At 39.6% G+C, this 27,329-nt stretch overlaps 1 protein-coding gene across 2 annotated transcripts in view; it reads left to right on the top strand.

Moving 5' to 3' along the window:
- The first annotated feature begins 2,344 nt into the window (after window positions 1-2,344).
- The window catches only part of DISP1 (dispatched RND transporter family member 1), a 92,202-nt gene continuing 67,217 nt past the window's right edge, over window positions 2,345-27,329 (top strand). The window contains exon 1 of one of the 2 annotated variants that reach the window (XM_055725554.1): window positions 2,345-2,535. In XM_055725554.1, coding sequence (XP_055581529.1) covers window positions 2,366-2,535 — 170 coding nt within the window. In that variant the 5' untranslated portion in view covers window positions 2,345-2,365. The remainder of the gene's footprint in view (window positions 2,536-27,329) is intronic. The other variant, XM_055725555.1, reaches the window with a different exon arrangement.

Consider the following 27,329-nt stretch of genomic DNA (forward strand, 5'->3'; position numbering starts at 1 on the left):
TGTACATGGACTGAAATATTTGTCACTCCAAGCCTTGAAATTTTTCTTTGCAAGTGAAATTTTGATTGGGTTCTGATCTGGATGGCTACTCTCGTTTTCAGGAGAGCTGAAAATGAAGAAAGGTGATAATTTATTTCAGTGCTAGGGTTTTTTGGGGGGGTTGTCTTTTTTTTTTTTTTTTGGTGGCCTCTATTTTCTAAAGCAATCTGATTAGTTACAGAGAACAGAATAGTCAGAAGTAAATAACTGATATATATATATATGTTTGATTTGTGAGTGCTTTGATTTTAATTAATTGATGTAAAAGAGATCTGTGCCAGAATTTAATGCCATAAAATAAAAATAGTAATAAATATCTCACTGGATTTTATATACAGAAATATTTTACTAATTTACAAAGATGCCTCCTATCAGTACCATCTATCAGTTTCCAGAATGTGTTAATTAACGGCAAATCGATCTGATGGGGAGAAATTCCTAATGACATCATCTCTTCCAGGCATGAACACTAGATGGCGCTAAAAGACAGGAGCTGTGGCCTAGAAACAGGTATTTCGATTTCTTGAGGTTAATGTACTTCTGTGGAGGATCACTGAAGCATAGATGATATCCTGTAGATATATTTTGAGAAAAAAGAGAAGGTTTCACAGGAATTACAGAAGCTATAGTACATGATTCAGTAGTTGCCTGAGACTATAGAAGAAATCAGCACAATTAAGAGATGAAGTGGCCCAACACGTTAAGTGACCAGGTCTGGCAGCAAAAGGTCCATCTACAGCCAGAGGTGCTGGAGCTTTTCCTCTTTCACTGGCTTACGGCGCTTCACAGAAATCTCCTCTAAAAGTCATATGCTCTCTCCCTTTCACCGTCGTGCTCCTTCAGTGCAGCTCTAGTGCCAGACTTGACAGTTAAAAACATCAATTTCCACGGCATTCCTCGTTCTGATCCTACTACTGTCTGACCAAACACAAACTCTTGGGCTGATACAGGAGACACGCTGCTGTTGTTTAGGATGAGGTCTGAATCAGAACTCAAGACTTTCATATTTGTATATATAATGATAATATAATGATTAATATATATATTATAATATAACGAGGCTTTAATAAAAACGATGTTAAGCGAACCCCAGAAGAAGATGACTCAGGAGGAAGGGAGGGGGTCAGTGTCTCTGACTCAGGCTGCAAACTCTGACTCTCAAACCATCAACAGCCTGACCCCGGGTGTCTCACATACTTCATAGTGACTTTTAGAGAGCCAATTACCCTCGGGGTGGATGAAAGTGTAACTGCTCGTCATGTGCAAGGGGCACTTCATATTATTCAATGTTTTATTCTGGTTTTAAAAATTACGAAGATCTACTTTTGCTCCAACTGCAAAAGCAAGCGCTCAAAGGTTAGGGAACTCTGCGTCTCTGAGTAACAACGCAACCATATTTCAGTCCATTCTGTGCACTAAATGAGGCAAGGTCCTTTGGGACAAAATGGTATGCAATCATGTAATTAAAAACTAAAGCATATGCACAAGATGGCACAATTACAGCTGTAACGAGCTTTTCCAAGGATTTCAGCACTGGATTTACCCATCCATATAATAGTGTTTTCTATGTGTAATTTTATATACAATGTTAACTTCTTCTTTTTAAAGACGAAGGGTGGTCCCTTGGGTGCACAGGGACACTGCAAGCCCTGATGCAAGGACCAGAGAAGATGGCAGCGTTACAGGCTGGGCTGGAGGCGCTCACTGTGGCTTACCCTGTGCCTGGGGTGGGCCTGGGGCTGCGCCATGGTGGGGCTGAGGGGCCAGCCTGGGCCCCTCGCCACCCTCACGCTGTGTCTCACCCTGGTGCCGGAATCCCTCTGCAATCACCTCAAGTGACAGGGCAGCTGCTAAGAAAGCCAGTTTTAATTCCTTAAGTCCCCCAGAAAAAAAACCCACCAAACCCCAAAAAACCAAAACAACAAAACACACAACCCCAAAACCCCACTAAACATATTTTCCGCTGGCAGCATTATGCTCATTTGCTTTTCCTTACCGTAATTTTCTAACTCTGAAGAGAACCGTTTCAGCACCAGATATGACCTTCCCGCTGTTCAGATGTCTTTTGTAAACAGTGTGCATTAGGTTATCGTTATTTTAAGAGTTTTCGAAAACCTCCGTTTATAGCACCTCACCGACATACGCCCCCCCGCTGACGGGACTTGAGGCGAGGGACTAGGAGAAGCCCCCAGAGCGAGCGACTCAGCCGCGCCACACTCAAGATGGCGGCAGGCTGGGACCGGGCGCCGCGCTCAAGATGGCGCCTCTCCCCGCCCCCTCCCCGCCCTCCCGGCGGTGACTTCCGGAGGGAGAGGGCGTCCGTCCCATGGTAACTGCGCCACGGTGGAGACGCCGCCGCCGCGGGGGCTACTCGCTTCCTGCCGCCACCCGGGCCACAACAACGGGCAGCCTCCTCAGGGGCCCTGCCGCCGCCAGCCGCCAGGTACGCAGCACTGGGCAGGCCAGCGGCTTTCCTCGCCCGCCCCCGGTCGTGAGGTGAGAGGCGCCCGCCGGGGCGGGCAGGCGGGCCCCGCGGGGCGGTCTCTCTCCGCGCCGCCGCTGAGGTGTGCGGCCCCCGCGGCGGGAGGGCGGTACCGGCCGCCACAGCCGGCTCCGGCGGGCACCCGGCGGCTCGGCGCGGCCGGTGGCGGGGCCCCTTAGCGCGGCGCGGGGCGGCAGGCAGCCCTCCCTCTTCGCCGCCGCAGGGACGTCTCGTCTCCGTCTCCTCAGGGCTGGGGGGCGCGCCGCGGGCCCCCGCCCGCCTCCGTGAGGGAAGCGGCTCCCCCCGCCTGCGCCTCGGAGTAGGTCGGGCCGGCGGCACGGACGGGCGGCGGCCCCGAGCTCCGCCGGCTGCTGTACGGGGGGAGCAGCTCCCTCGCCCCGGGGCAGCGCTCCTGAGGGCGGCCCGAGCCCGCGGGGCACCGGCGTCCCCTCGGCGGGGGCGGGAGGGCTCTGGCGGGGCCGCAGGTGTGCGGGCCGGCCCTCACGGTTGCCCTCTGGGCAGCCAGCGATGCCCTTGTGTCTTCTGAGCTTTAATTTAAAACATTATGTAAAAATGATTTTTTTTATGTTCGCTGCTGAATTTTTGTGTTTATTTTAGTGACATCTGGGGATTTTTTTATAAAGGTGTTCAGATGCGTAACTTTTTTTCGTTTGTTATGCACTGAAGTATGGTCATTCTTCCATGCACCTTGGGTCTTTGTTCACACATAGCGCTGCCTGTAGTTGCCCAGTTCATTTGTTAGGAGCAAAGGCTCTGTGAGAACACAAGGTTTACAGGCTGTGGTTTGTAAAGGGTACTCGCGTGGTGCCCTTTGTCTTGAGAAACTTCGATATGGTCACTCCTGCCTGCACAACCGGTATTCCGATAATCTCAAGCGTTGCTTCTGGTGGTGGCAGCAAACGCAGAAGGTGTAATGGAGACCATTAAGGCAGAGGTCTGGCCAGAGACATGCACACTGAGTAGAGTAGCAAGCCTCTTCAGTTTCTGGATTCAGTGTGGGCAACTGGCTACCACGTTATCACTGTCCCTGTGCTCTGCTAACAGAATGGGTTAGCTCCCACCTGAAGGACAACTCACCTGGTAGTTTTTTCCTATCGTTCTCTTAGTAGAGGAGGCGAGGGATGCTAGAAGTTTAATTGAAAACACTTCTGTGACAAAGGCAGTAGGACACTCAATCTGTTTACTCATCCGCTGGATAAAATTGAAAAATCTCGTTTTGCAGGACAGTTGTTGGTTTGCGTTCTATGTCCATAAATGAGAGTCAGCTTTTTTTTCAGGAGGGATGAAGAACTGTAGCTACTTATTGTGTCTGTAGCATGCATGTATTTTAAATGGACAAAAAGTGTCTGATCAGAATTGCAAGTAGCTTGTTATAGAATATCTGGCTTAGATGAACCTGTAAAATAGTAACAAACGCTTAGGATAAGGCATCCAGATTGTCAGTGGGCTTATAAATGTGCTCGTCTTCAAGAGTGTTGACTGGTGGAATTGCGGGGCAATAAAGGTGCAAGAAAGTGGTTGGAACAGGTAGGGACTGGGAGGAAGATGAGGTTTCTTAACTGGGCAAAGGGACAAGAGTCTAAAACAAACAGCTTGCAGTGGTGGAGGTGGAAGAGATCTAGTGTGAATCAGCCAAGAGGGGCTAAGAGTCATTAGAGGGGGAAGTGTGTATTAGGGAGATACAAGTATCACATTGGCACTTACAGACTCTTGTGGCAAATACCTAAGTTTGTAATCACTACATTGTTGACTCAACAATGCTTACAAACATTCAGTGTGTTACAATGTATGTAACATTCACAAGTTATAGATCTTATGTGTATTTACATTTTACTCTGAATCTAAAATGTGACTTGTGCTGCTTTATTTTTTCAGTAGCTCCCAGAAACTGCAACTAGTATGGGAATGCTGCTGTGCTAATTGCTGAATGTACAAGTGAACTGAGACAAAAGTTACAGGCAAGCAAACAGCCAGGGTCTTTTTTGCTTAAGTAATTATTTTTAAATGTTAAGCTTAAAATAACGAAACACAACAGTCTTTTTCACTAGTATTCTATTTAGGAATAGAATGGTTGAACTATACCATGATTGTTGTGTAAGATGTTTTGGAAGTCATTAAACAGAAAGGAAAATCAAATTCTGCAGAAAGATTTATTTCCTCCTTTACAGCAAAGTGAGTAATATCCTGTAGTAATATAATAGCCTAGTTTAAGGACACAGTTATTTTGAGATTGGAAGCTTAAATGTGTACATCAGTAAAAGCAGATGGATGTTGAAATTAGGACCTGATACTACAGTGGTGCAAAACAAAAAAACAACAACAAAAAAAACTGTATTAGGATCTGAGACTTCATATCATAACTCAGAAGGGGTTTGTTTTGGTTGTTTTTTTTACTCTTGGGGCGTGCTGCCTTTATATAGGGAATAGAATGCAAGGATTAGGTTTTCCAATTTTTTTTAAGCTGCTTTTGAACTTATTTTAGTGGAGTTAAGGTTATTGTAGGTTGTATAATGCAATAAGTAAGGCTACGGTGGTGACTGCCTTCATGGAACCTGGGAGAAGGCAGTGTCAGTGGCTGGGCTTTCCTCTGTGTATAGAGCAGTACCTTTGCTTCAGTTCTGTTGCTTTCTCTTGCTCAGTAATGCATGAGAGGCACAATTTCAGGATGATGCTTCTTCTCTATTTTTTAGCAGACAGGCACATAACATTGCTGAGAATGTTGGGGTTTATTCCTTCAAATGATTTTTTTTTTTTCCTTTACTCCTTTCTGAATCTGCTACCACTGCAGATTCCCGACTCTGTTGGAGAATGCCATGTGAAGCTGTTTTTGACTGATCAGAGAATTACTGTAGCAGGAACAAAAGACATTGATGAGGGAAAGCGGTCCCAAGGGGCCTTGAGAAGAAAGAGATGGAATTCAGATTAGTAGCCTCCAAAAAAATCTTGCTGTAGAAGAGGTGGAAAATAAGACTATAAAAGAACAAAGGTAAAAAGAACATGTGAAAACACTTAGTTCTCATAATGTTACCCTTTCCCATGAGGAGGGGTTTTGAATGGCTTTCATAGTAATGTTTCTCATATGTTGACCATAGATTTGAGCAGTAAGCTTTACTTTTTCTCTAAGCCTTTAACAGAGATGATTGATTTAGTAGCTTTGATAGAACTATAGAATTACTTTCAAACTTTGAAATACATAATAAGCACCTCAGATAATTAGCAAGCCTACAACCACCTCTCTTTAAAGTGATCAATGACATTAATTTGGTTTGGTAACCATGACTATTTTCTTGTTCAGTGACCATATGGTATTTCTGAATTTAGTGTGACTTCCTGTGAGTGGTTTTTACAAAGTCAGCTGGGCTTTGGTGTGAAGTGCAGCAAAAATTAAACACTATGGGAAGGTGTTAAAATGTTTTTATATTAAAAGGAAAAAAAGCAGGTTGCTTTTCTGCTCTAAGAAAGCAGGTTGCGTTCATTTTGGTGTAAAGGGTAGTTGTAGCCTCTAAATCATACATTCAGTGAGATTGTAATGCTAAAATAATCAAAACTTTCAGCTACTGCTTGTTTGATACTGAAGTTTTTAATGCAAATAACTATTATAGATCAGTGTTTTGTTGTAAACAGAATATTTTTTTAGATTTACCGTAAAAATGAGACCCCTGTTACAGTAACTTAGTCTTTTAAGGGGACTTCTTGATGAGTGATACGCTAATGCTGTTGTTGCATGTGTCTTGACATTGATAGAATAGCCACATGAAATTTCCATCTGAATTCTGGTTGTTGAGGCTTGCAGTAGTTAAAAGGAGTGTGAATTGTGTCTGCTGCATAATTTTTGGAACGCCAAATCCAACAAGTCAAGAGTTCTTGAGAAATGTTCTGGGCATCAAGGAGAACAGTCCAGCTGAGCTGGTGAGAGCTAGAATAACAGAGGACTCCTTGGTTGGAAAGCCTTGAGCTGTTCGTAAAGCAATTTTGTAAAGGTGAAAGGTGTTTAGTTTTTTTTTAAGCTGACCTTTAGTCTTTGCTTATTAATAGCAGTTTAAATTACTCTGCAGGAGATTCTCCAGCATGCAATATTAACAGAAATAAATCTGTCTAAGAGTTGTGGGGGGAGAACTGGTGTCAGTTGGTGAGCTGGGAAGGAAAGGACCTAAAAGTAGAAGAAATCAGGTTGAGTGAGTAGGGCAAAGAAAACCAAGGGAAGAAGTGTTGGGAAGTGCAGTGGGGTGAAGATAGGGGTCACTAAACTAAAGGTTGCTTGTGGTGATGTTAGGGTAGCATAGACCTTGCAAGAATAAAGTTTTCTTGGGAGGGAGGGTGGATGGATGACATGGAGGAAAGACAGGGAGGGACTGGTAGGTATATAGGCAGAAAAGGGCCACTGGAAATTAAATAGGAATACATCCGAAAGGAGCGACAGGCACCAGAAGAACTGGTGCACGGTAAGGTGCGTGGTCTTGGAGTGTGTGGGTGGAAATGAGAATAGGGGCATACAGAGCCTGTCTCCATGAGGGGAAACCCAAGTGCTGAGGTGGGGAACGGGGGAACTTGTGGTATCTCGGAGACAGCTTAAGGCATGCAGCTCAAAACAGGTAACCTCAAGAGGGACATGGTAGGGCACCATGCTGCATGTCCTCCGTGGTGCAGAGCCCAAACTGGTTGTCACAATGTGCTCGGCTTACAGAAGCTGTGAATGAAGCGCTCTTTCTTCCTGCCTTCCCTGTTCTTATTCCTTCCCCCATCCTTTTCCTCTATGGAAGAGGAGAAAATCTTGCTTTCTGATGGATTGGTATAGCCAGTATATGATTGGAAATAATGTTAGCTTTCTGCATTCAAGTCTCTGAAGAAAGGTCTTGCTGTATATCTTAATCTATAGCATCGTTGTTTTTGTAGAAGCAGATAAACGCAGCATGATAAAAACATTCTTGTGCTATCTGTAGTACAACATAACTCTTGTGCTATGTAGCACAAATTAATAAAAGTTACTAAATTAAGCCATAACTACGAGCAGATGGATACTGTGTGTTAGTCTTGTGTAGAGTCTCCTTGTTAATGAACTTGACATGCAGATAAAATGGGAAGAAGATAGCTCTGGCTTCAATAGGAGGAAATGTTTTCCTTGTCATCTGAAAACGCTTAGGTTCTTGGGTGAAGCGTCCATGCTTAGCAATGGTGCTTTCTTGCACAGAGCCATAGCATTTAGAAATTAAACTATTGTTATTCCTGGATTGCCAAGAATCTCTGCCCTGCTTAGAGCATTAATTCTTTACCTTCTGTCTTTATGTATCCAAGGTTGGTCAAGGGCTGTAAACAGCCTTGTTTTAGTCTTCCTGGTATTTCTCCATGTCATTGCCATTCTTGCATGTGATAAGACATGTCTGTTGGAACTGTACCAAGGAGTAAATCTCAAAGGCATGAAGGTTTGTTGCCACAGCTAATATTGTCCTTCTGGTTTGCTTTAGAGAAATATTGTTTGCTGTTTTCCTGAGTGCTTGAAGAGTGTATTGATGAGCATTGTTTCAGGTTTGAATGTTTAAGTACAGCATTATCATCTTCCTGTGACTTGTACCTGTCTGATCAATGAGTAGGCTTTAAAAGTATTTTAGACATAAAATGACTAATTGAAGAAATTGGATCTTGCAATGTGCATCCCTTTAAGGCTTCTTTACCAATGTCATTTTTAATTGTATGTGTAACATAAGAATTTTTCTATGTTTTAGCTCGGGGAAGATGCATTTGGCCGTGTTAGGTGTTCAAGCTGCCTTTTGTGAAGTGTTTGTAATTAAGTATTTATACACAGGATGGAGCATCAGCAGTGAGACTTTGAGAAGACACATTTTGTAAACACAAAATCCGTTCTACCTGGAATGTGAGTGGAATGATACAGCTCAGATTACACTTGTGCTTCAGGGTACTGCTGGAATTAAATCTGGGGGGTTTGGGCTTTGTTTTTAGTTTGGTTTTTTTTGTTGTTTTTTGAGGCCTCATTTATAGCCTTAGAACTAATGGGAAGGTGCAAAACTTGGAAGACATGGTGGGTGCTTGATACTTATAGACTTGGACTGAAAATGCCTCTAGACTTGATGTGAACTTTAAAGGTTATTTTTTTAGGAATTTTCTCCCTTTTGTGTTTGCTGAAAGTAGTTGCTATGCGCAGCAATACAGCTGGTAGGATCCATTTCTAAGGGTAAAAATACTTAATATTGAAATGCCCTTGCTGGGCAGCAGTTCTTGAAGTTGCATAAAAACTGGGTGATACGGAGATATCTTTGGGTGGGAGGAAGGAAGAGGGGGATTTTGAGAACTCAGTAATTAAAGGTTGCTGGAGTTATGATGTTTTGGGCTTAGAAAATTACAGAGTACTATGCCACATAGTTTGAATATGTAAGTAAAAATGTTTTCTTTAATACGTATGCTATTCAAAATAATCATACAAAGCTGAAGGGAATTTTGCCTCTTGGAATAAACTTTACCCTAGTCTTAAACATATGTTCTCACTTATTGTTGATAGTTTCTTTAATACCATAAAAAACTACAGCAGGTATTGCAGGAATTCAGTAACTTAATCTTAACCCTTTGAAGTTAAATCATGTGAAGTGTATGTCGTGCAGATACCTTTATAAAAGCATAATAGAATTAAACCCCAAATCATTATTAAAACTAAAAATAAGGTCATTAATATAAATGTAGTTTAGAACTCACTGCTGTGACGGTAAAATCTAAGATCCTGAATAGTCCTAGGAATTTGTTGGGCCTGAATAAGTTGTGGTGTATTTTCTTTGACAGTGAAACTTAATGAAATGAACAAGCAAGATTTGTGTCGAGTTTTGGAGTATAGTATTTGTATCATTGTGTAATAATGTTTATACAATATGACAGCTGAAGAAAGTATGTTATGGCTGACTGAACTGTAATTGGCTTTTTTTATGTGCAACTGCTTAACTGTTGCATCAGTAAACTGTTTTTCTCTGCTTAATCTGCTGTGAAGCAAAGCCAGTTTAAGATCCGCTGCAAACTCAGTACTTTGGCAACTTGTTCTCTGTTAAAAAATTGTAGAGATGGCATTAGTGGGAAAACAATTACTGGCTTTGTAAGTAGTGCTGTTGAGTTATGACTAAGTATATTGATTTGCCTGGCCAACACAAACTCCAGACAGATTTATTTTTTTTCCATGGCCTTTCCATGAGAGGGTCACATGGCTGTTTGTTATTGCCTTGGATATGGTTGAGTTCTACAAACCAAACTACTTCATAGAGAAATTGAGAGCTTTTAAAATTCTTCTTTTGCAAATAGGTTTTAATCACTGTTGTGTGATGGTGGATGGATTGGAGGAGGCTTGTCCCTCTCTTCTTAGCTCTTCAAAATCTGTTACTTTGCAAAGCTCTAGCTTCTCTTTGTCACAGCTTTACCAATAACATATACAATAGAGAAGTTATTGACTTTCAGAAATACATGAATTTCTAATAATTTATTTTTTTTACTTAACAGGGGAAACTAGCATGTTTGCTTGTTGCCAAATATGTTTTTGTTTTTTAAATTTGCATCTTTTTCTCTAACACCCAAAGGCAATTTGAATATACTGGTTAGAGTTCCTTGCTGTGTTTAGAACTGCTAAATCTGTAAAACCTACGAACTGAAACTGTAATAATGCTATTGTGAGACACTGAGGCTTCTTCATGCTTTTGAGCTCTAGGAGTAATTAACAGAGGTCCCTCTGGTCTACCCTGCCTTTCAGTATTGCCTTCTTTGTTTCAGGGAAGGTTCTAGTGGTCACTGCCTTAGTGCCAGAGGTTTCAACTTAAAATTTAGTAAACTGGTAATAGTGGGTCTGAATGATATCCCAAAAGTGATTACACTGCTTTGCTTGTCAAGGCTTCATGCCAGCTCTTTTATCAACCCTGTTAAGAGGATGTTCTGTGGTATCTTGTTTGCCTTTACCGGAGACTTGTATTCATATTTGTGTTACAGATTTTCTCCATTGTGTTACAGCTCTAAGCAGAATGACTGGGGCAGAGTAGAAAACAGAAATACAGTAAGTGAAAAGATTGAACAAAGTCAATATTTTGGTAGTTCTTAATAAGTTGTAGTTGTTTCTTAGGTGTGAGCTGCTTCTGGGTAGTTTTCTGTGGTTTACTATTTAGTGTAATAAAACATGGGCCAGAACAAGCCCTCATGGCTATTCATGGAGAGGGGCAGGTGGGGATGGTGGAACTGATGCAGCGATTTTTTTCCACTGCTTACATTTTTCTTTCTCAGTTACCTTCTCCCAGTGAATTTAGTTGTATAGACCAGCTTCCTGAGAGTCTATCCATAATTACCAATGTCAAGTAGTTTTAGTTATAATGTGGCTGCTGCATGCAGCAGCTGTGCTCTTACCTGTGGGTAATGTTCTAGATTAGGGTGACAATGCTTGTTGGGAATTACAAATTGGAGCTTCCTAACTATGGTATGCAAGCTCAGCGATGTGGTCTTGCCTTCTGCTTATGTGTTTGTGGCGTAAGACTATATGTTAAGCCAGCAGCAGGCTACTTGCTTAAGTTAGCTTTCTGTTTAGCAAGTTGAAAGTTGAATGAGCCCAATGCATGGTCAGATGTACACTGGCATGATTGATACAGCTCAACCAGAACAGGAGGCAAGAGACCTCATTTAGCACTAATGAGGTATTTGGTGATAAGTTAGATTGTTTCCATCTGTAACATAAGACTTTGTTTTCCCAGTTTACCAAACTGGACTATTGATAACTTGAATGCAAGATGCTGCTGGGTGTTTACTAAATTAGGGTGTGGTCAACTATCAAAAGAGCTGAGCGGTGAAAATTTTCTAAGGAATCGATTGTTGGCAGCCTTTTTGGAAAAGGTTTGGGTGAACTTTTTTTCAGGAAAATACTTAAATTCTGGTTTTACGCTTTTGTTAAAGTATGGATTTCTTTCTATACATGTAGTTCAGGGCACATTGGCTGAGGATTCTGACACTGAGACAAAGTTATGTTAAACTTTTTAAAACTAAACTTTAGAATAAACATTAAAGGGTAGATATGGTTAAACAATAAAATTTAATGATACAAAGGCATCTGTTTACATTGGTGTGTCCTTGTTTCTAGAGAGGTTTTTCTACAGGACTGGCTCTTCCATTGTACCTGTTCAGGCACTTTTGATACTAAGGACATCCTTTTATGCCTACTGCAGTTAAGATTGTGTACTTCTAGAATAGTTTATATATGGTGATAAGAATAACGGGTTGGCCTGCTACTGGGTGAAGAAATGTAACATGATGCTGAGAAAACTGTATGTTCAGTGCAGTTGTTGTTTCAGATTTATCTTCGTTGCAGAGTAAGCTGCAATTATACCTGACTCCACAAACAGAAGCGTAGGAACTTTCCTTGGATAAGGAAGATAATGAATAACACTTAATAAAAGTGCTAACTTGAAAAGCAGGCGAAATTCAAACAAAGTTATTTTGCCCTGCCTGGTTCCTGCTCTCAAAATGGTTATCAGTTTCCACAGAGGCAGATAAAGCTCTTCAAAGAGGGGGAGAAGCCAAGCCAGTACCTAAGAGGGTACATGGAAAAGATTCACTAGAGAACTGAAGACCACTTGCAAAAACATTGCAACGCATACAAACTGTTTGGTAAGCTCTTCAAGTAAAGTACAAAGGTGTTAAACATAAATGTGAATTTTCTCAAAATTCACAAGTAGACAGATCTGCTTTCATAACATGGTATCCAGTCTCATTAGGGGGGAACAAATACATTCATAGTGTAATGAGCTATTTAATTATTTTGTCTGTATGGAAAGCAAGGAAATGTTTCTCTAAATACTGTAAAGTTGGTGAAAAACCTTAAACAGTTTTGTGGATCACTGTCAGACTAGAGGATGTCTAGACTGAATGGTCTCTGCAGGGTTCTGTCACTAATTTTGACTTAACTGAAACATTAAGGCTATGCAATATTAGCAGCAGATGGTACCAAGCTAGGAATTGCTTTAAGTGTGTTGGAAAACGTGGTTAGCATTCAGAATGATTGGAAGAAAGTGGAGAACCAGTCTAGGGAAGAATATGCCTTTTGGATCAGGATGAGACTGAAGATCTTCCATTTATTGATCATCTCTGTACAAAGTAGACATTGCGGGAGTAGAGTGAGTTTTGTGCAGAGGATCTGAGGATGTTGCAGTTAACAAACGGGATGTGATTCTGTCAGCATAGATGTTGCAAACAAGTCAGATGTACTGTGATACATAAACAAGATAATTTTCCATAGATCATATGAGAGTCTTTCATTCTTTGCTTAGACATTTCACCTCAGGAAAAGCTAGAGTACTTCTAAGAGTGTGTGGAAGAAAGAAAAGAGAATCAGGTCTTGAAAATGGATTTATTTTAGTCACAGAAAGATTTAGAACTGTTTCCTTTAAAGAACAGAAGGCTACAGGGAGAAGGAAGAATTGTCTCCAGGTGAGATAAACAAGAAGAGAGGTGAACATTTTTCACTCTAGCTGCTCTGATGACAGAACCACTGGTAATGTGCTTAAACTGCAACAAAGATGATGTAAATGGACACTAGAAAAAAATTGGGAACCACTGGAACAGATTGCTTTGGAAAATTATGGTATTTGCATTTTTAGGGTGCTTTATAAGGCACAGATTAACTATGTCTAGACTGTGCTTTTCTCCCCCATTCATGAGAGGCAGTATTAGCTGATTTATTGAGTTCCTTTCCAACTATTATAGTATCAGAAAATCCTAGAAGTGTTTCTAGAAAGCAGGGGCATAGAAATTAGAAACGTATCAAAGTGGTTAATAGCACTGGACCCATGTTAATCACCTTCTCATTTTGTGCTAATGGCTCTTGCTATCAAAATTGCACTTCTGTACTCCCTCATGTCCCTGCTCTTCAAAGAAAAGGTAATATTGCACTGGGGGAGAAAAAAAGGCTCACTTTGATTTCATGACTGTAGATACCTTCCAGTTGACACACTAGGTGTATACTGGTGGCTACAAAATTCCAGAATCTTCTTTCTTTCCCACTCAATGTAAGACTGCTTTGGGGACAAGGGAGAAATTGGACTTTTCAAGTTTGATATCAGATTCTGAGATTTCAGATTGCTTTGCTCATTACTCTGTGTTAGAACTAAGATATAAAATAAAACATTCCCTCATTAGCAGATACCGACCTTTATCTTGCATACCCGTTTTCCTAAACCTGGCAATTAAGATGCATGAATAAGAGGCAGTGAAGTCTAGCAGCAGGAACTTGGGCCTGGGAGACAGAACTGTCAGCATCTTAATCTTAGATATGATGTTGAATTATGATTTGCTGAAGGGCATGTTTAATTCCTGGCCCTGTTTTCCACGCACAGAATGTAATGCTGTAAGGATTGATTTTTGTCTGTAGCTGCAGAGATGAGAACTGACATGTATCTCTTTCTGCATTAAAAGTTAGTATGGAAGCCTGAAGTTTTTCATTCATAGATTCATAGGTTGTTTTTGGCTTACTCTGCTACAGTATCTTCAGGTGAAAGAACTGTTCAAAGATTTGGTAGGTTAAAAGTACCTATCACAGTAGAATTTACTGTGGTATTTTCCCCTGGTCTTTGTATACAGAAAATGCAACCTCTTGTCCCTACTGTTGAAGATGGCTCCTTTCTCAGACTTCAGGTGTATGGTATAGCTGTTTGACTCTGTTCATGATTTATAAGGATACAGAAAGCTTGCAGAATTTAAGTTTTATTGGAGTCCCAGTTCTGTTTACTGCCTACTTTTCTGAGGAGGCTGCATCACTATAAACTGATTTGACTTCTAGCATTATTATAGCAATAAAACTAGCCTATGGATTTATTTTTTAATTTTAAGTTCCTTAAGAGGCTGGGGGCCACGCTAGTATGATGTCATTCTTGTTTGACAAACTAGCAGTGTTGAAGAGTGAGAGGGTGTGTGGGGTCTTTAGGGCAATGAAATACCTTTTTAAAACTGATAGCATCAGACTGAAATTTCTGCAGGTGGGAATTTTAAGCTAGGCCTCCACTAATGTTTATGTTTAAATTTATTATTACAGTGTCACTGTACAAGGTTTATAGTTCTTTCAGTGAATTCTTTGTGAAAGAACTGGCATCATTTTTTAAAAGGTTATGTTGAATTCTCGTTTCCACAGCACAAGTTGCCATGGATATGTCAGGTACTTAATGTTTGTTTACAGATGAATGAGGTAGAGAGGGTTCATGCTAGCTATTTTCAAATGAATGTTCTGCATCCAAACGATGCTGTTCTCATTGGGAATTAACTAGGCAGTGATTGTAAATTCTACTGTCTGCTTTGAAAGTGGATTAAGTTCACTTTGGAATGAGTTAATGCAGAGATGTTCATCTGTATATCTTTACTTTGCACTTGCTTGTCAGTAGTTCAGGTTGCTTTTTTGTTCTGCAGTAATATGAGTCTGCTGATTCTGTGTGCCCTGCAGTACTTTGGAGTCCTGTCAATCAGCACTTAAATAGCTAGACAATGTACATGCATTATTGCAGTGCTCAGGAACTGAGGAATGCAGCATTGCCACTGGAAAACCTGCTGTATTTCATGCATCTTTTCTTGCTTCGTGAAGGTCCTAGACTTCCCGTGATTTGGGAAAATGGGGTGGTGACTTTTGGCTAAGAGCTGACATAACAAGGAAATTAAACCGTAAAACTTCTGCATACGTAGATCAAATGCCCAGGAGAGACTTCTTACATAATACAACACTTGAAGAATGTTTCTGGTCAGTTGTCTGCCTTCTAAACAGTCTGCTTTGCATTATCCTAGCTACTCGTTTACTTTTCTCCTTTTCCCAGATAAGGATCACAAAGTTGAATGTCTTTGTAACCTCTTAAATCTTGATTCAGAAATACAGACTGCTGACTTGAAAGCCTGTGCAAACTACCTGCACAGCACACCAAACCGCTGTTAAGTAGCCACTAGAAAAAGTATACAATTAAAACAGAAGTCAAACGCTAACTTGCTCCTTTCCCGGGTCACACTCACTGAAAGAAGCATGGGCAAGCATGTTTGAGAGCTGAAGAAATTTATTCCTGCCTTTGTCACATAGTGAAGATACAAGTAGACTAAGTACTGCTCATGTCTCATTCTAAGCTGTGCGGTTAAGGGCAAAGTGAACAACTGCTGCAGGACACATAGTTAGTTTTTTTGTCAAGTACGCCAAAAGAGAAGCCAGAAGTCAAGAGGCAACATGGTGGAAAATAGTGAAAATGTAAATATCCTCATGTGGAAAATGAAAGATGAATAAGGAAGAAAAATGCCTGTTAAAGAAACAGCTCTGTAAAAGATAGATGACCACTTTTAACGGGGCAAAAGAAAGAATTAGCAGCAATTTTCTTCATAAAATTGAGCCTTGTGTACATCCTGAGATAAACTTAATTCTGGAACTACAGCCACAATGGCTTTGTCCCCTTCCACTTCATAATCAAAGGCAGGTTTCTTGAGTGGGGGAGAAACCTGGGCACTATCTTCTATCTGTATAGCACAGTGCTGTGTACCAATCACTTCCCATACTAGCTCTACTGTCAACTTGTTTTAAAGTTACCTCATATGTAAAGTTTATTAAAGGTGTTTTGACAAAAGTGTGATGGTCTTATACCTTGTGTGTTCCACAAACTTGAAATGTCTCTACAGAGGAGTGTCTTGCATATTTTAAAATGCATAAATAAAATACTTCCAGTGTGCTAATTTTAGTGCAGTACATCTAAGCTGAGTTTCCAAATGGAGGTAACAAGATGTTCTATAGGCTTGGTATCCATAGCAATAGCCGGAGAGGTGTCTTTGTAAAGTGACAGGTACAGAGATAGGTGTGTTATAAACTATGCCTGTTTAATAAAGAGCTCTTTCACTACTTTTATAGATGCAGTGCAAAACATCTTGAGTGATTTATGCAAGGTAAATACCACTTAGCAGCCACCACCATTAAACAACATCTTCATTTTCCATTCAGATTCTGAAATGTATATTCTGTACTCTCCACACCTGTTTGGCAATACAGTTCAGTTGGGTCCTTCTTTGTAGCCAAACATCCAGTCATGAGTATGTGTCAGCGAGGGAGCCTTTACCTTGCTGAACAGTGAGGCAAGCTGTAAGCCTAATTTTCTTTAACACAAGTTCAACTTCTCTGGGAAGAAAGTGGGCATGGATTTGAAGAGACTAGTATCACATGTCTAGGATTAAATGAAGTTGTGGGAATCATCACTGTAATTGCTGAGGAGCACAGATATCTGGCTTTGGATTTTGAGGCCTGATATAATACGGCTCCCCTTGCTGGCTGTAATATAGCCCATATACCACAAACGTGCAGATTCAGCAGGGTGTTATAAAATGGCAGTGCTTGGGGATGAATACCCTTTGCATTATATGCTTATTTAATTATATTGGGTGTTGTCTTAACAATACCAAACTGTCTCTCTGCTGGTCAATGACCAAGTGCTCTTGGGTTATTCTGCTTTTATGGCAGTTCAGGCAGACTTTCCAAGTGGATTTGTTGGTAAAAGCCACCTTGTATTTTTTTCTAATCATGCCGTATATCTGTTTTCCATGCTTGGAAATTGTGCTGTGGGCAGAAAAGCCACTTGGGCTACTGACAGGGAAAGAAAACCCAAAGCACTATATACATCTGCTGGATTACCTCATTTTCCATCAATCCTCTTGGCCTGACCCAACAGCTAGTTTCCAGAGCTACCACCCATTAAGATCCTAAATATTCACAGAGCAATCTCTATTAAATGTTTTTATATTAACCCTTAATGTACAGTGAGAAACAACCTTGGATGCAGGGGGGCAGAAGAGATACTAACTCAGAATATTGTTCTCTTATTGCAAAAGGGGTGACTACTCCCATGACTGTGTCAATATGAAGGAAGCTGAGCAGCCACCTTGTTCTTAACCTATACTTGCTTTCATATTACTGTTTTGGAGCACCTCATGTGATATTGAGGTACACTTTGAACTCAATTATCAAGTAGATGAGATATTAAAGTGAGAATGCTCAGTCTATGGAAAGTGTTAGGTTCTGCTTCACTGGGGAAGACAGTATTTGTCTGGTTTTTCCTCACAGTTCATAGAAAAGTTTCCCTATCTCATGCCAAAAATTGATGCCTGTTCTATGAGCCATAAAAATCAAACTTAATATTCTGAATTTGAGACTTCAGTATTGTTGTTTCTTCAAAATCTACTGTCAATGTGATTATTTTCCTTTGAGAGAGGAATGAATGTGTATTACTGTTCAGTAGATTCAGTTTTGAGAAGTTTGTCCAAAACCACTCAGTTTGATAAACGCAGGCATTTTTGTTATCTATTTGAAATTTCAAAAGAGAACCTCCACGGGCCAGGGCGATGTGTGTGACTGTTCTGTAAGGCTGCCAGGTTTTGAGAAAATTCATACTGAAAAATGTTTTTTATAGATAGTTTCTTGAAGGGTGTGGTTGAATTCATACTCCTCAGTCTTTTCTCTCATAATTATTTTACTTACATGGATAAACGTGGTTTACATTCTGAAAGTGCTGAAGAACAGGTGTGCGGATTTACGAAGAAAGAGGAATAAGAAATTATTCTTACCGTACTTTTTCATTCACATTTAAATAGCTGAACTGTTTAATCATGTTGGCTGCTGCTTTTAGAGATAGTTTAGCTGAACCTTTGCTGAAGAAATCTTGGCTCCTGCTGCTCTTTATGTGACATGCATTATCGCTAAACCTCAAAGTTGTGGCCAAGGCAGAGACCTAAGGCCTTGTATGTTGGGTTGTTTTTTTTGTGGAACATGGAAGTGTAGTAATCTAAAGTATCCCTTTTTCCTGTATTATTCCTTTCCCTTTCTTTTGGGATTAACAGGAAAAACATTTATTGGCTATTTTGTATTAGAATTCTATCTTCTAATTTCTGTAGAAGGAACCTTTTAAATAGTGAAATTGACTGAATTTACTGTAAGCATGTGATGATTTTGTGAAAATCCGAAATAAGCGTATGAAAACGTATTCTTCAATGTCTTGATATGCTGAAGAAAAGGATTTCTACACAGGGAGAGTTATACATACTTTTGAAAGCATGGCAAGAATGTTAGTGTTCATAAGTAAACTGCACTTCAAAGTGGCAATATGTTTAGAATTGATGTTATAAAGCCTACTTCCTGGGTGATCAGTAATCTTTAATTTCTTGTTCTATATCAGTTTTTACATATTTTAGAGACTAAACAATTGATTTTTTTAAAAATGACTGAATCTCAGCTTGTTGGGAGGGATTGGCATTTGCGCTTGTTACGTGCAGCTCTGGAAGTGCACAGATGGCTTGCTTGCTCTCGTGCCCTAGGAACAGTTGTTACACACAGATGCTGACATTTTTGCAGACAAAAACTTAACTTTTGGGTTATAATGGTCTTGTATATTTGCACCTCACAGCATTCTTTTCATTATTAGAGTATTATATGTATTATAATGACTCATATTTAGCAAAAGATTCTGGCTTGCCTCAATTCGACATAGCTGCTGTTAAACTTTTATTTCTTTTCTCTGATATTTCAGACTTTTTAGCAGCTGTCACTAGGCATACAGTTGAACAGTTTGAATGCTAGTTGGAAACAGGTGGTACATGCTCTAAATATCTTGAGATACAGATGATGGTCAACAATGTTGTCATTGAAAATGTAGATATTTGTGTCAGATCATGTTGATATTTTTTTTAGCAGAACTTTAATGTTCTTTGCTGTGGAGAAGTATGTACAAAGTGTTCTAAAATGAATTTAGGAGTAAAATGTTGCTGAAACATAAATTCATTATAGATTGCTAAGCTTGTACAAAACCAGCACAGAATTTGCTGGCTTAATTGTAGAGGGTATGGATTAAACCAGCAACAGAATGTCATGACTCTTAGCTGAAAGACAGCTTTGTACAAGGCATTTCATTTAGTATGCTACGATTCCCAACCAGAATAGTCCAATGTTCACTGAATATGGCATGTGTATTAACTGAGAGATACACTTGCATAACACAGTGAAATCTTTTACAAGTAGACATTTTGGGAAGACTGAAACTTCAGACAGGATCTGTTACTGTGTACCTTATTTGGGTAGTGAAAACATCCAGTTTGCAGTAGCTGATCCTGTAGCATAGCATTAGTTTGGGATCTTAAATCTTTTTTTTGCAAATTGAGCCTCATAAACTTGCAGCTAAAAGTGCATAGGTTCAGGTGCACTGTAATTGCAGATTTCAGAGAAGAAGAATCAAATTGAGACAATTAATTGGGCCTCCTTAATTGAATCTGTGGCTGAAATACTCTAATAATTAAATCTTTTTAAAGTATTATCCATATCTCTCTACAATGTTGCACTGCTAATCTATTCAGTTGGGTAAATGAGGGTTGAGTCAGACCTTTCTCTTAAGCACAGTCCCTAGGCCATCAAGCTAGCTAAAATAAATTTAGACATTTGGTTTTCATTAGTGTTGTAACTGAAAGAAAAACATTTTAATGACTGATCCTGGAGTATTTTGAAGTTTGTGCAACTTTGCTGGGAAGGTATTTAAACTGTACTATCAGTTGAAAGTTGGCAAAATGCCAGTTTTTCGAAGCTGTTTCAAAGCAAGATGTTTGGTTTCCAGAGTGTTACGAAATACAAAAACCTTGAGAGGGGAGAAGCAGTGGAAGGTAGTTGCAGTAAAATTTGCACTGGTGAAATTAAGTTGTCTGCTAAAAGGAGGCAGTGACGATATGCAGGCTGTGCTATAGTTTGCTGCTTTGTTAAAGAGGTGTTTCAGTTATTTGAGAACAGATAAAATTTTGAGGTTTAATACTTACATTAATAAAGAATTAACTACTCGAGGAATCAGTGTGCTTTTTGGATGGGTTTTTAGAGTCTTAAATGTGCACAAAATGGGATCCTGTTTCTAAGGGAAAGAACACAAATGTTGCTTACAAGATCTATTTTTTAAAAATACTTTGAGGAAAATATTTGAGTTGGTCCTGGGAGATGATGATGGTGAAATCTGATAAAAAATTAGCATTTGGACTTGGTCTTTGATAAATAAAATATTAATCCATAGCTTTATGTTCATGAGAGAAGCTGGAGACTGTTGGAGTGCTGTCAGATGAGGATTCTTATTCTGTATCATGCTGTAGTCACAGTAATGTCTCATGGAAAACCTGCTGATGTTGTTGAAACATTCTGGGTGATCAGGGCTCAGTTGGGGAGCCAGGAACTGCATATCCAGGGATATTCAGGGCTTCATTGTGTCTAAACTGGATTGTTGTACTTGCTGCTTGGCCTGTGTACACAGAGTGCCAGAAGTAGTGTTTACCAGAGTAGTTTTAGGTTTTGGTGTTTATATTTTTTTTTTCTTTATAGGTAATTTGAGGTTATGTCAATTAGAAACAGACCAGATTACTTCATTTAGGCTACTAAATGATAGTGATTTGAGCTAGGGCAAACTAGCACTTAGAGCAAAAAGGAAATACTGCTCAGATGGAATTACTGAATTATCTGTCTGAACACACGTGGATTTTGATGGGTTCATCTGCACGGTATAATCTTAGTGAAGTGATTTAGCTGTAATTGATGAAAAACAAAGTATTCCTACAGAAATCCATCTGTCATAAGCAAGAAGCAGTGATCTAAGAGTGGCTGAGAGTCTGGGTAGCTTCTGAGAGTTTCATCTTGATTTCGCAATTGATATGTTTATGCTTAATTTTATATATTCAGCTTTTAGCAATAATGTTCTTATGTAGACTGTGTATAATAGCCAGGTTGAACTTAAGTAAATTATTGATATATCTTTTGCAACTATTATGTCGTTGCATGTCAGTGCAAATTGAAGTAATAGAACAATCTCATGTACAATATAAACTTTTTTCACTGGCTTTCTATGGATTCTATAACTTCCTTTAGTAAGTTTTGAATAGAAATACAGTGTTTTACAACATGATTTTTACCCAAAGTAGTAAAGTGGCCCTCTGTCTTTTTAGGAGGCTGTGTTCAGTGCATGTCATGCAAGTTTTATTTGAATGCCCAAATTACAGGTTTTTACAAATGTGAAATAATGCAAAGTTACTGCTCTTCAGGGAAGCGCCTGAAAGGCAGTATGCCTTTCCTTTTCTCCCATATTCTGTCTTTGGGGTGTTTCTTTTGTGGTTTCACTATTGGGATGTTCTGGCTGAATTGTCCTGTTTACCTAAGCCTGTGGGGAATAGCTGCAATTCTGAGATTGAAATTAAAAGAATGGTCCCATTTCTAATGTGTGCAGGTGCTGAAAACGTTGTGTACTTACACCTTCATTTTCTGTGAATGTAAATAATAGCACACATGCAGATGCAGAGTTTACTTTACCTTTAGCTACAGGTTAGCAATCCAATATATATCTGTGTTTATTTAAAGTATTGTTTGTTAGGCTGTGTAACTGATCATAATAGAGATAAAGATTTTTACTATAGCCTATGGTTAAACTGAAGATACCTTGCTGGGTGAAGACTTCTGGTAGTGTTATTTTATTTGTCTGTTCAACACATGAGAAGAATTTGAGTACTGAAGGACTGCATAGTTTGTCACAATTCAGTGTAACGAAGGTAACTTCATTTTGTGATCATGAAATGCTAGAAACTCATATGTAATTGGTACGGTGCTTTGAAACTGCTCAGCCAGATTTCATTTATTTTCTATCTTGCCCCATTCTAATAGTCATTAGAGGTTTTTTTTAAACACTATTTAAAATTTTTATTTTAGAACTTAATTTCTTTATAATGTTTATTTGAGACTTATTACTGCTTGGTAGCACCATAATCTTGATACTGAAAGTAAATCTTAACTTGCTGCTGCTACTAATGTGAAAAAAGACCATCAGATCTAGCCTAGGGTGTGAAAAGGCTTATTAATAAAAGGGGAAAGCTGTCCAGTATCCCTTTGTTTTACCAATTTGTTTGCTACTTAGTTTTAATATTCCGACATTTTGAGTTGGGGATTGAAATAGCAATGGCAGAGGACTGAGCATTAATAATAGTGAGCAGGCTTAAAGAAGTTAACTCCTTATCTGAACAAGGCCTGTCCTGGGTATGTATAGGAGGAACAATGCTCTTGCAAGCATAGAGGAACAGAATAAGCAAGAAGAGAGAGTGTGCACCATTTTTAAAAGCTGGAGAAAAAGCAAGTTTAGGAAGAAGAAAGTATATGGGACATCTGGGGAGGAGTAGCAACGAAAAGTAAGATCTAGCCATGATAGTGGCATTTAAATAGCATAGAAATGGCTGTGCTGAATTTGACTTGTAATCTGGCTGCTTACTGTGTCATCTCAGGTGTCAGCTACTCCCAGAAGCTTCAGGATCTGTGGAAAGTGCTGTGGTAGGTAGTTGGGAGAACCTGTTTGCTAGGGCAGCCTCGGCTCAACAGTTTAGGAGGGGGCTCACCATTGGATAAGTTTTAGCTGTTGAAATGGTTAAGGACCTAGTCAGTGCTAGTCATCCAGGCTCCCTTTAGAATAACTAATGAAGAGAGGCTCACACCTTTAAAATGTCATTTTCAAAGACCGTTATTGAGACAAATGTTTCAGCAAGCAGTTAAACGCTTCCTGTTCGGCGAGTGAAGTTGCGCACTGTGGCTAAGCCAGTGCAATAGCCTTGTCTCTTCACTGGCTCTGGCATGTGTCAGGTCCACCCCTGAGTCAGCTTGGCTTGCCAACCGGGGAGAAATATAACCTAGTACGAGGGGTCTAGGGGAGAGTGGATTTTCTGTGATCTTTGCCAACAGAAGCAGCTCAGTTCAGAGACTGAAGAACGCCAGGACTGGTGGGGGAGGGATGGAGCTGGAATCTTATCATAAGAAATCTTACCACCTTAGAAAGAGTGAAGTTACTTGTTATGGTTTGAGCTGGAGACGTGAAAACCTTAATGTCTTAAACATCAGACCTTTATCTCTCTTCCAATAGTCCTTCTGTTGGCATTATATAGTATGAGCAGCTAAATGTTCTTGTCAACCATAAAAATTTGTAGTGCACTAAATCTTGCTGTATTCCATGTTTAGCATCATGTGGCAGTGAATTCTAAAGACTGATTGATTTCAAAGATATCAAGGCCAAATTCAGATTTTTATTGAATGTTCTCTTGTCATGAGCAGACAACTTGCTTTACTTCTGTTGTGTTTCACTCCACTGTTAGGCTGCAACTGGGAACAATATTATTTCTAATGAGACTCCTGAGCATGGAGCTCCAGTAAGAGCAACAACATCTGGCTGTAATAAGGCCTTGCTCTCTTTCTCCTGCTTTGTGATTTCCACATGCTGAATGCTTGGTGACTTCATCCAGCTGTCTTGCTCACAGCGCATGAGATGTGGGGAAGAAAATTAAGCTGCTGTATGCAAATGCTGAGGGAGAAGACTTGTTAACTCTGAGAAAATGAGGACAAATTCCCAGTTGTGGCTAACTTCTCTGGGCAGTTATTCTCCATATAGTTTTTAGTATGGTGTACTCCTTTTCTTTGCAAGGTGAATTTCTGTAGCTCCAGTGTCTTTTGATATAGATGGGTTTTTTCCTCTTACCTTTTGGGAAAGTATTACAGTCAGAATGACAAGAGTGTTGTTTTACTAAGCAGAGTTAGGATGGAAGTTAGATGGAAATTCTGTGGTTGGGAATCTGTTTCTGAATGCTGGCAGAGAAAAGTAAATCAGGGCTTATGGAAAAATTCTGCAAGACTGACAAGAACTTTGAGAGAAGGACCTGAGGAATCAATCAAGAACAACAATGAAGAGGTCTAGGTGGCAGTTGCATTAAAGATGTGTTTTACCAGTACAGTAATTGATTCTCTAAATCAGAGCTGATCAAATAAGTCATTAGTATCTCTAAAGAAATGAAAACAGAAAAGTTGAATTAATTAGATTTAGAAGGCAATTAAATAAATTAGAATTCTTTGTAATTAATCTTTTAATTATTTTCATTATTTTTCTTTTAAAAATTGTCATATCTGATTTGACTCTGTTACAAAGCAGGTAGAACAATTAAAATATAGTGCACCCTACTGCAAGAAGTGAAAACTTAGTCCTTGAGTGGGATAGAAGTTGGGTAGAAGTGGTGGAAGATGAGGCCCTGCAGTAGAGGGGAGGGTGTGCCTTTAAGATTGTATCAATGCCTAACTTAAACATTCATCATGTCCTTGGAAGCAAAATAATTTCCATGTGATTCATATAATTTTTGATTTGGGACTTTTTTCTTCTGTTTGCTTCTTTGCTTGGATAAGCGATGGAGTGAAGTCTGGAGGTGACTGTAGGAACACTTGAAATTTAGAGTTAAAATCTTTTTTCATTAGACGAAAGGAAAAGTACAGCTGTCTGGGTGAAGATACTGGCACGGTTTCTCCATAGAAATGGAAAATGTATGGGTTTTTTAGGTGACAGAGCATGGAGTGAAACTTGCATGTGTGTGCTTTCCTGCTTCCCATATTCACATTACCCAGTTAATATCTTTAAAGGGACAGTGAGTGAATAGCAGGCTAGAAATATTTGCCTTCTACATTTCCAAGCAAAACAATACAGTAGTACCTAAAGATGAGAGAAATCTTCTCTCACTGGTCTGACAGCTTACTGTGCTTGCCAGCTCTTTCTGAGCAGCATTTGTGACATTCTTGCTGTTTGCATCCCAGTCCAGTGAAAGGACAAGAGGCGACAGGCACAGATTAAAATAACAAGAAATTCCATTTAAACAAGAAAAAAAATCAACCCACCTTTTACTGTGAGGATGATCCAGTACTGGAACAGAGGAACTGGAACTGCCCAGAGAGACCTACTGACTGTAACCCGTCTGTGTTGGTACACTGTGGTCTTTGTATATGTCATGGCAGTGTTAATCATTTAATTGCAAAACAGTACTATGATGAGGACAAGTGTCCAACATTAGCCACTTCTACAATTTTATTTGCTTTATAGTAATGCAAAAATTGCAGTACTTGGAAATACGAGATGGATTATGAGGCATAGTTTGTTTGGAAATCAGAAAATTTGGCTATAAGGTTGCAGAATTGATGTTGTAGAGGTAGGGCCTCTGCCACATGTGAAACACCTGAAAAATGTGTCATGGACTCCAAATGTGGAACTTAACTTAAACAGTAAAAAACCCTTTCATAGTTATGAATTTATGGCTCAATTTCTAGGGAAAATGTTCCCCTTAGTTGCCATCTTGCAGTAGTTGTATACTTTTCTCTGAAGAATCAGATGTTTTGTTGTTTTCGAAGATTGAGAAATCCATTATTTTGTGGTTTGCTTTCAGCACAATCATTCTAATATTACAATCACAGAAATGTAAATACTTATAGCTGTATATACAGCAGCGTATAATATTGCAACTACTTTCTACGAAATAAGTGACTCCATGGGCAGTGACTACAGAAAGCAATAATGCCTTTTCTAATATGAAAAGAAGTATTCTTTTGTACCATTAGTAGTGATTTCTCATAATTTGATAGATGTTGGAGAGAAGTATGTAACTTGTGTACTTATTTACATGAAATTTCCCTTAGTATAGGTGCATACCTGTCTAAAAACATGCAAACTGAACTAACCTGTCTCTAAAATCCTCAAGAAAAAGGACTTCTGGTGCATGTTATGGCACAAGGAGATTCTTAGTTTTCTTCTCCTTATTGAACATTCACATGGTCCACTACTGCCACTGACGACATTGAATATTCCAGAAGCAGAATATTTACATGATTAACCTGAGACATTAAGCAGAGATTAAATTAAATTTTCTTAAACATTCTTGGTTTATGGAAAGTAGAGCAAACCAGCAAGACTGTGAAGTAACAGTCTGTCTTGAAGTTTTTAAGCTGGGAGTGGGAGTGGTGGAATGCCAGATTTCTGCCTCCACCCCGACTTTTCTGTTACTTTTTGAGACTTTGTACTGCAGTTTTTTAAAGAAAGGTCATGAGTAGGAGCATAGTCCCACTGCTGTTCCTGAGTGCTCAGTCCTCTGTGAGGGGAGAGTGAGTGGAGTGATGAACTGCCTTCCCTCTTTCCATTACCTCATCCTTCCACCTCCTTGTTTTTTCAGTATAAGCCAGTGTTGCAGACACTACTTTTTTTTTTTTTTTTTGCCTACTCTTACAGTGACCTGATGGGCAAATTGCATGTTTTAATGGTTTAGCACAAGAAGCCTAGTTTTTGCTCATGCTGTGCTTTAAAATGAAAGTGTGCACTTAGAGTTGCTGCTTAGCTTAACAATTGCAGCAGGAAGTGTTATTTGTATTAGTCTTTTAATTTCTCGAAGCTGTATGAGTATCTCTTTATAGCTTGTTATGGGGTGGCGGGGAGAATGACGAAACACCTCAGTGCTTGCATTTACCTTCTACCCATACATAAGAGTATGTCCTGCCTAGGGAATGGAGCAGAGTTTCTCAAATGCATTTCAGCTTGGTGAGATATTTAGAGACAGCTGCTTCCATCTGTGTACATGTGGAGGAAGAGATGTTCAGCAGAACAGGCAGTATGCTCTTTTTATTGTGGTATGCATAACGCTAGCATGTGTTCTCAGTTTGCAAATCTGTAGAATATGGTGTATATTTTTTCTGAAGCTTATTGAACAAAATACAACTGCAAAGGAGTATATCTGTTTCTAGTTTAAAAATAAACAAATCCCCAAAAACCCGCTCTGAATCTTGTGGTAACTTGAAGACATGACCTATTTGGTCATCTATCAAAATCATTTTCCACTGTAAAAGACAGGTATATTTTTTTTATTTGTGTGTATTCCATCCTACAAGTGAAATAATTGCCTTCTGTCTGGGTCTCCAGAGAGGGGGAGCCAGGGC

Source organism: Falco cherrug, chromosome 13 (genome assembly GCF_023634085.1).
Source record: "Falco cherrug isolate bFalChe1 chromosome 13, bFalChe1.pri, whole genome shotgun sequence".
NCBI lineage: Eukaryota > Metazoa > Chordata > Aves > Falconiformes > Falconidae > Falco > Falco cherrug.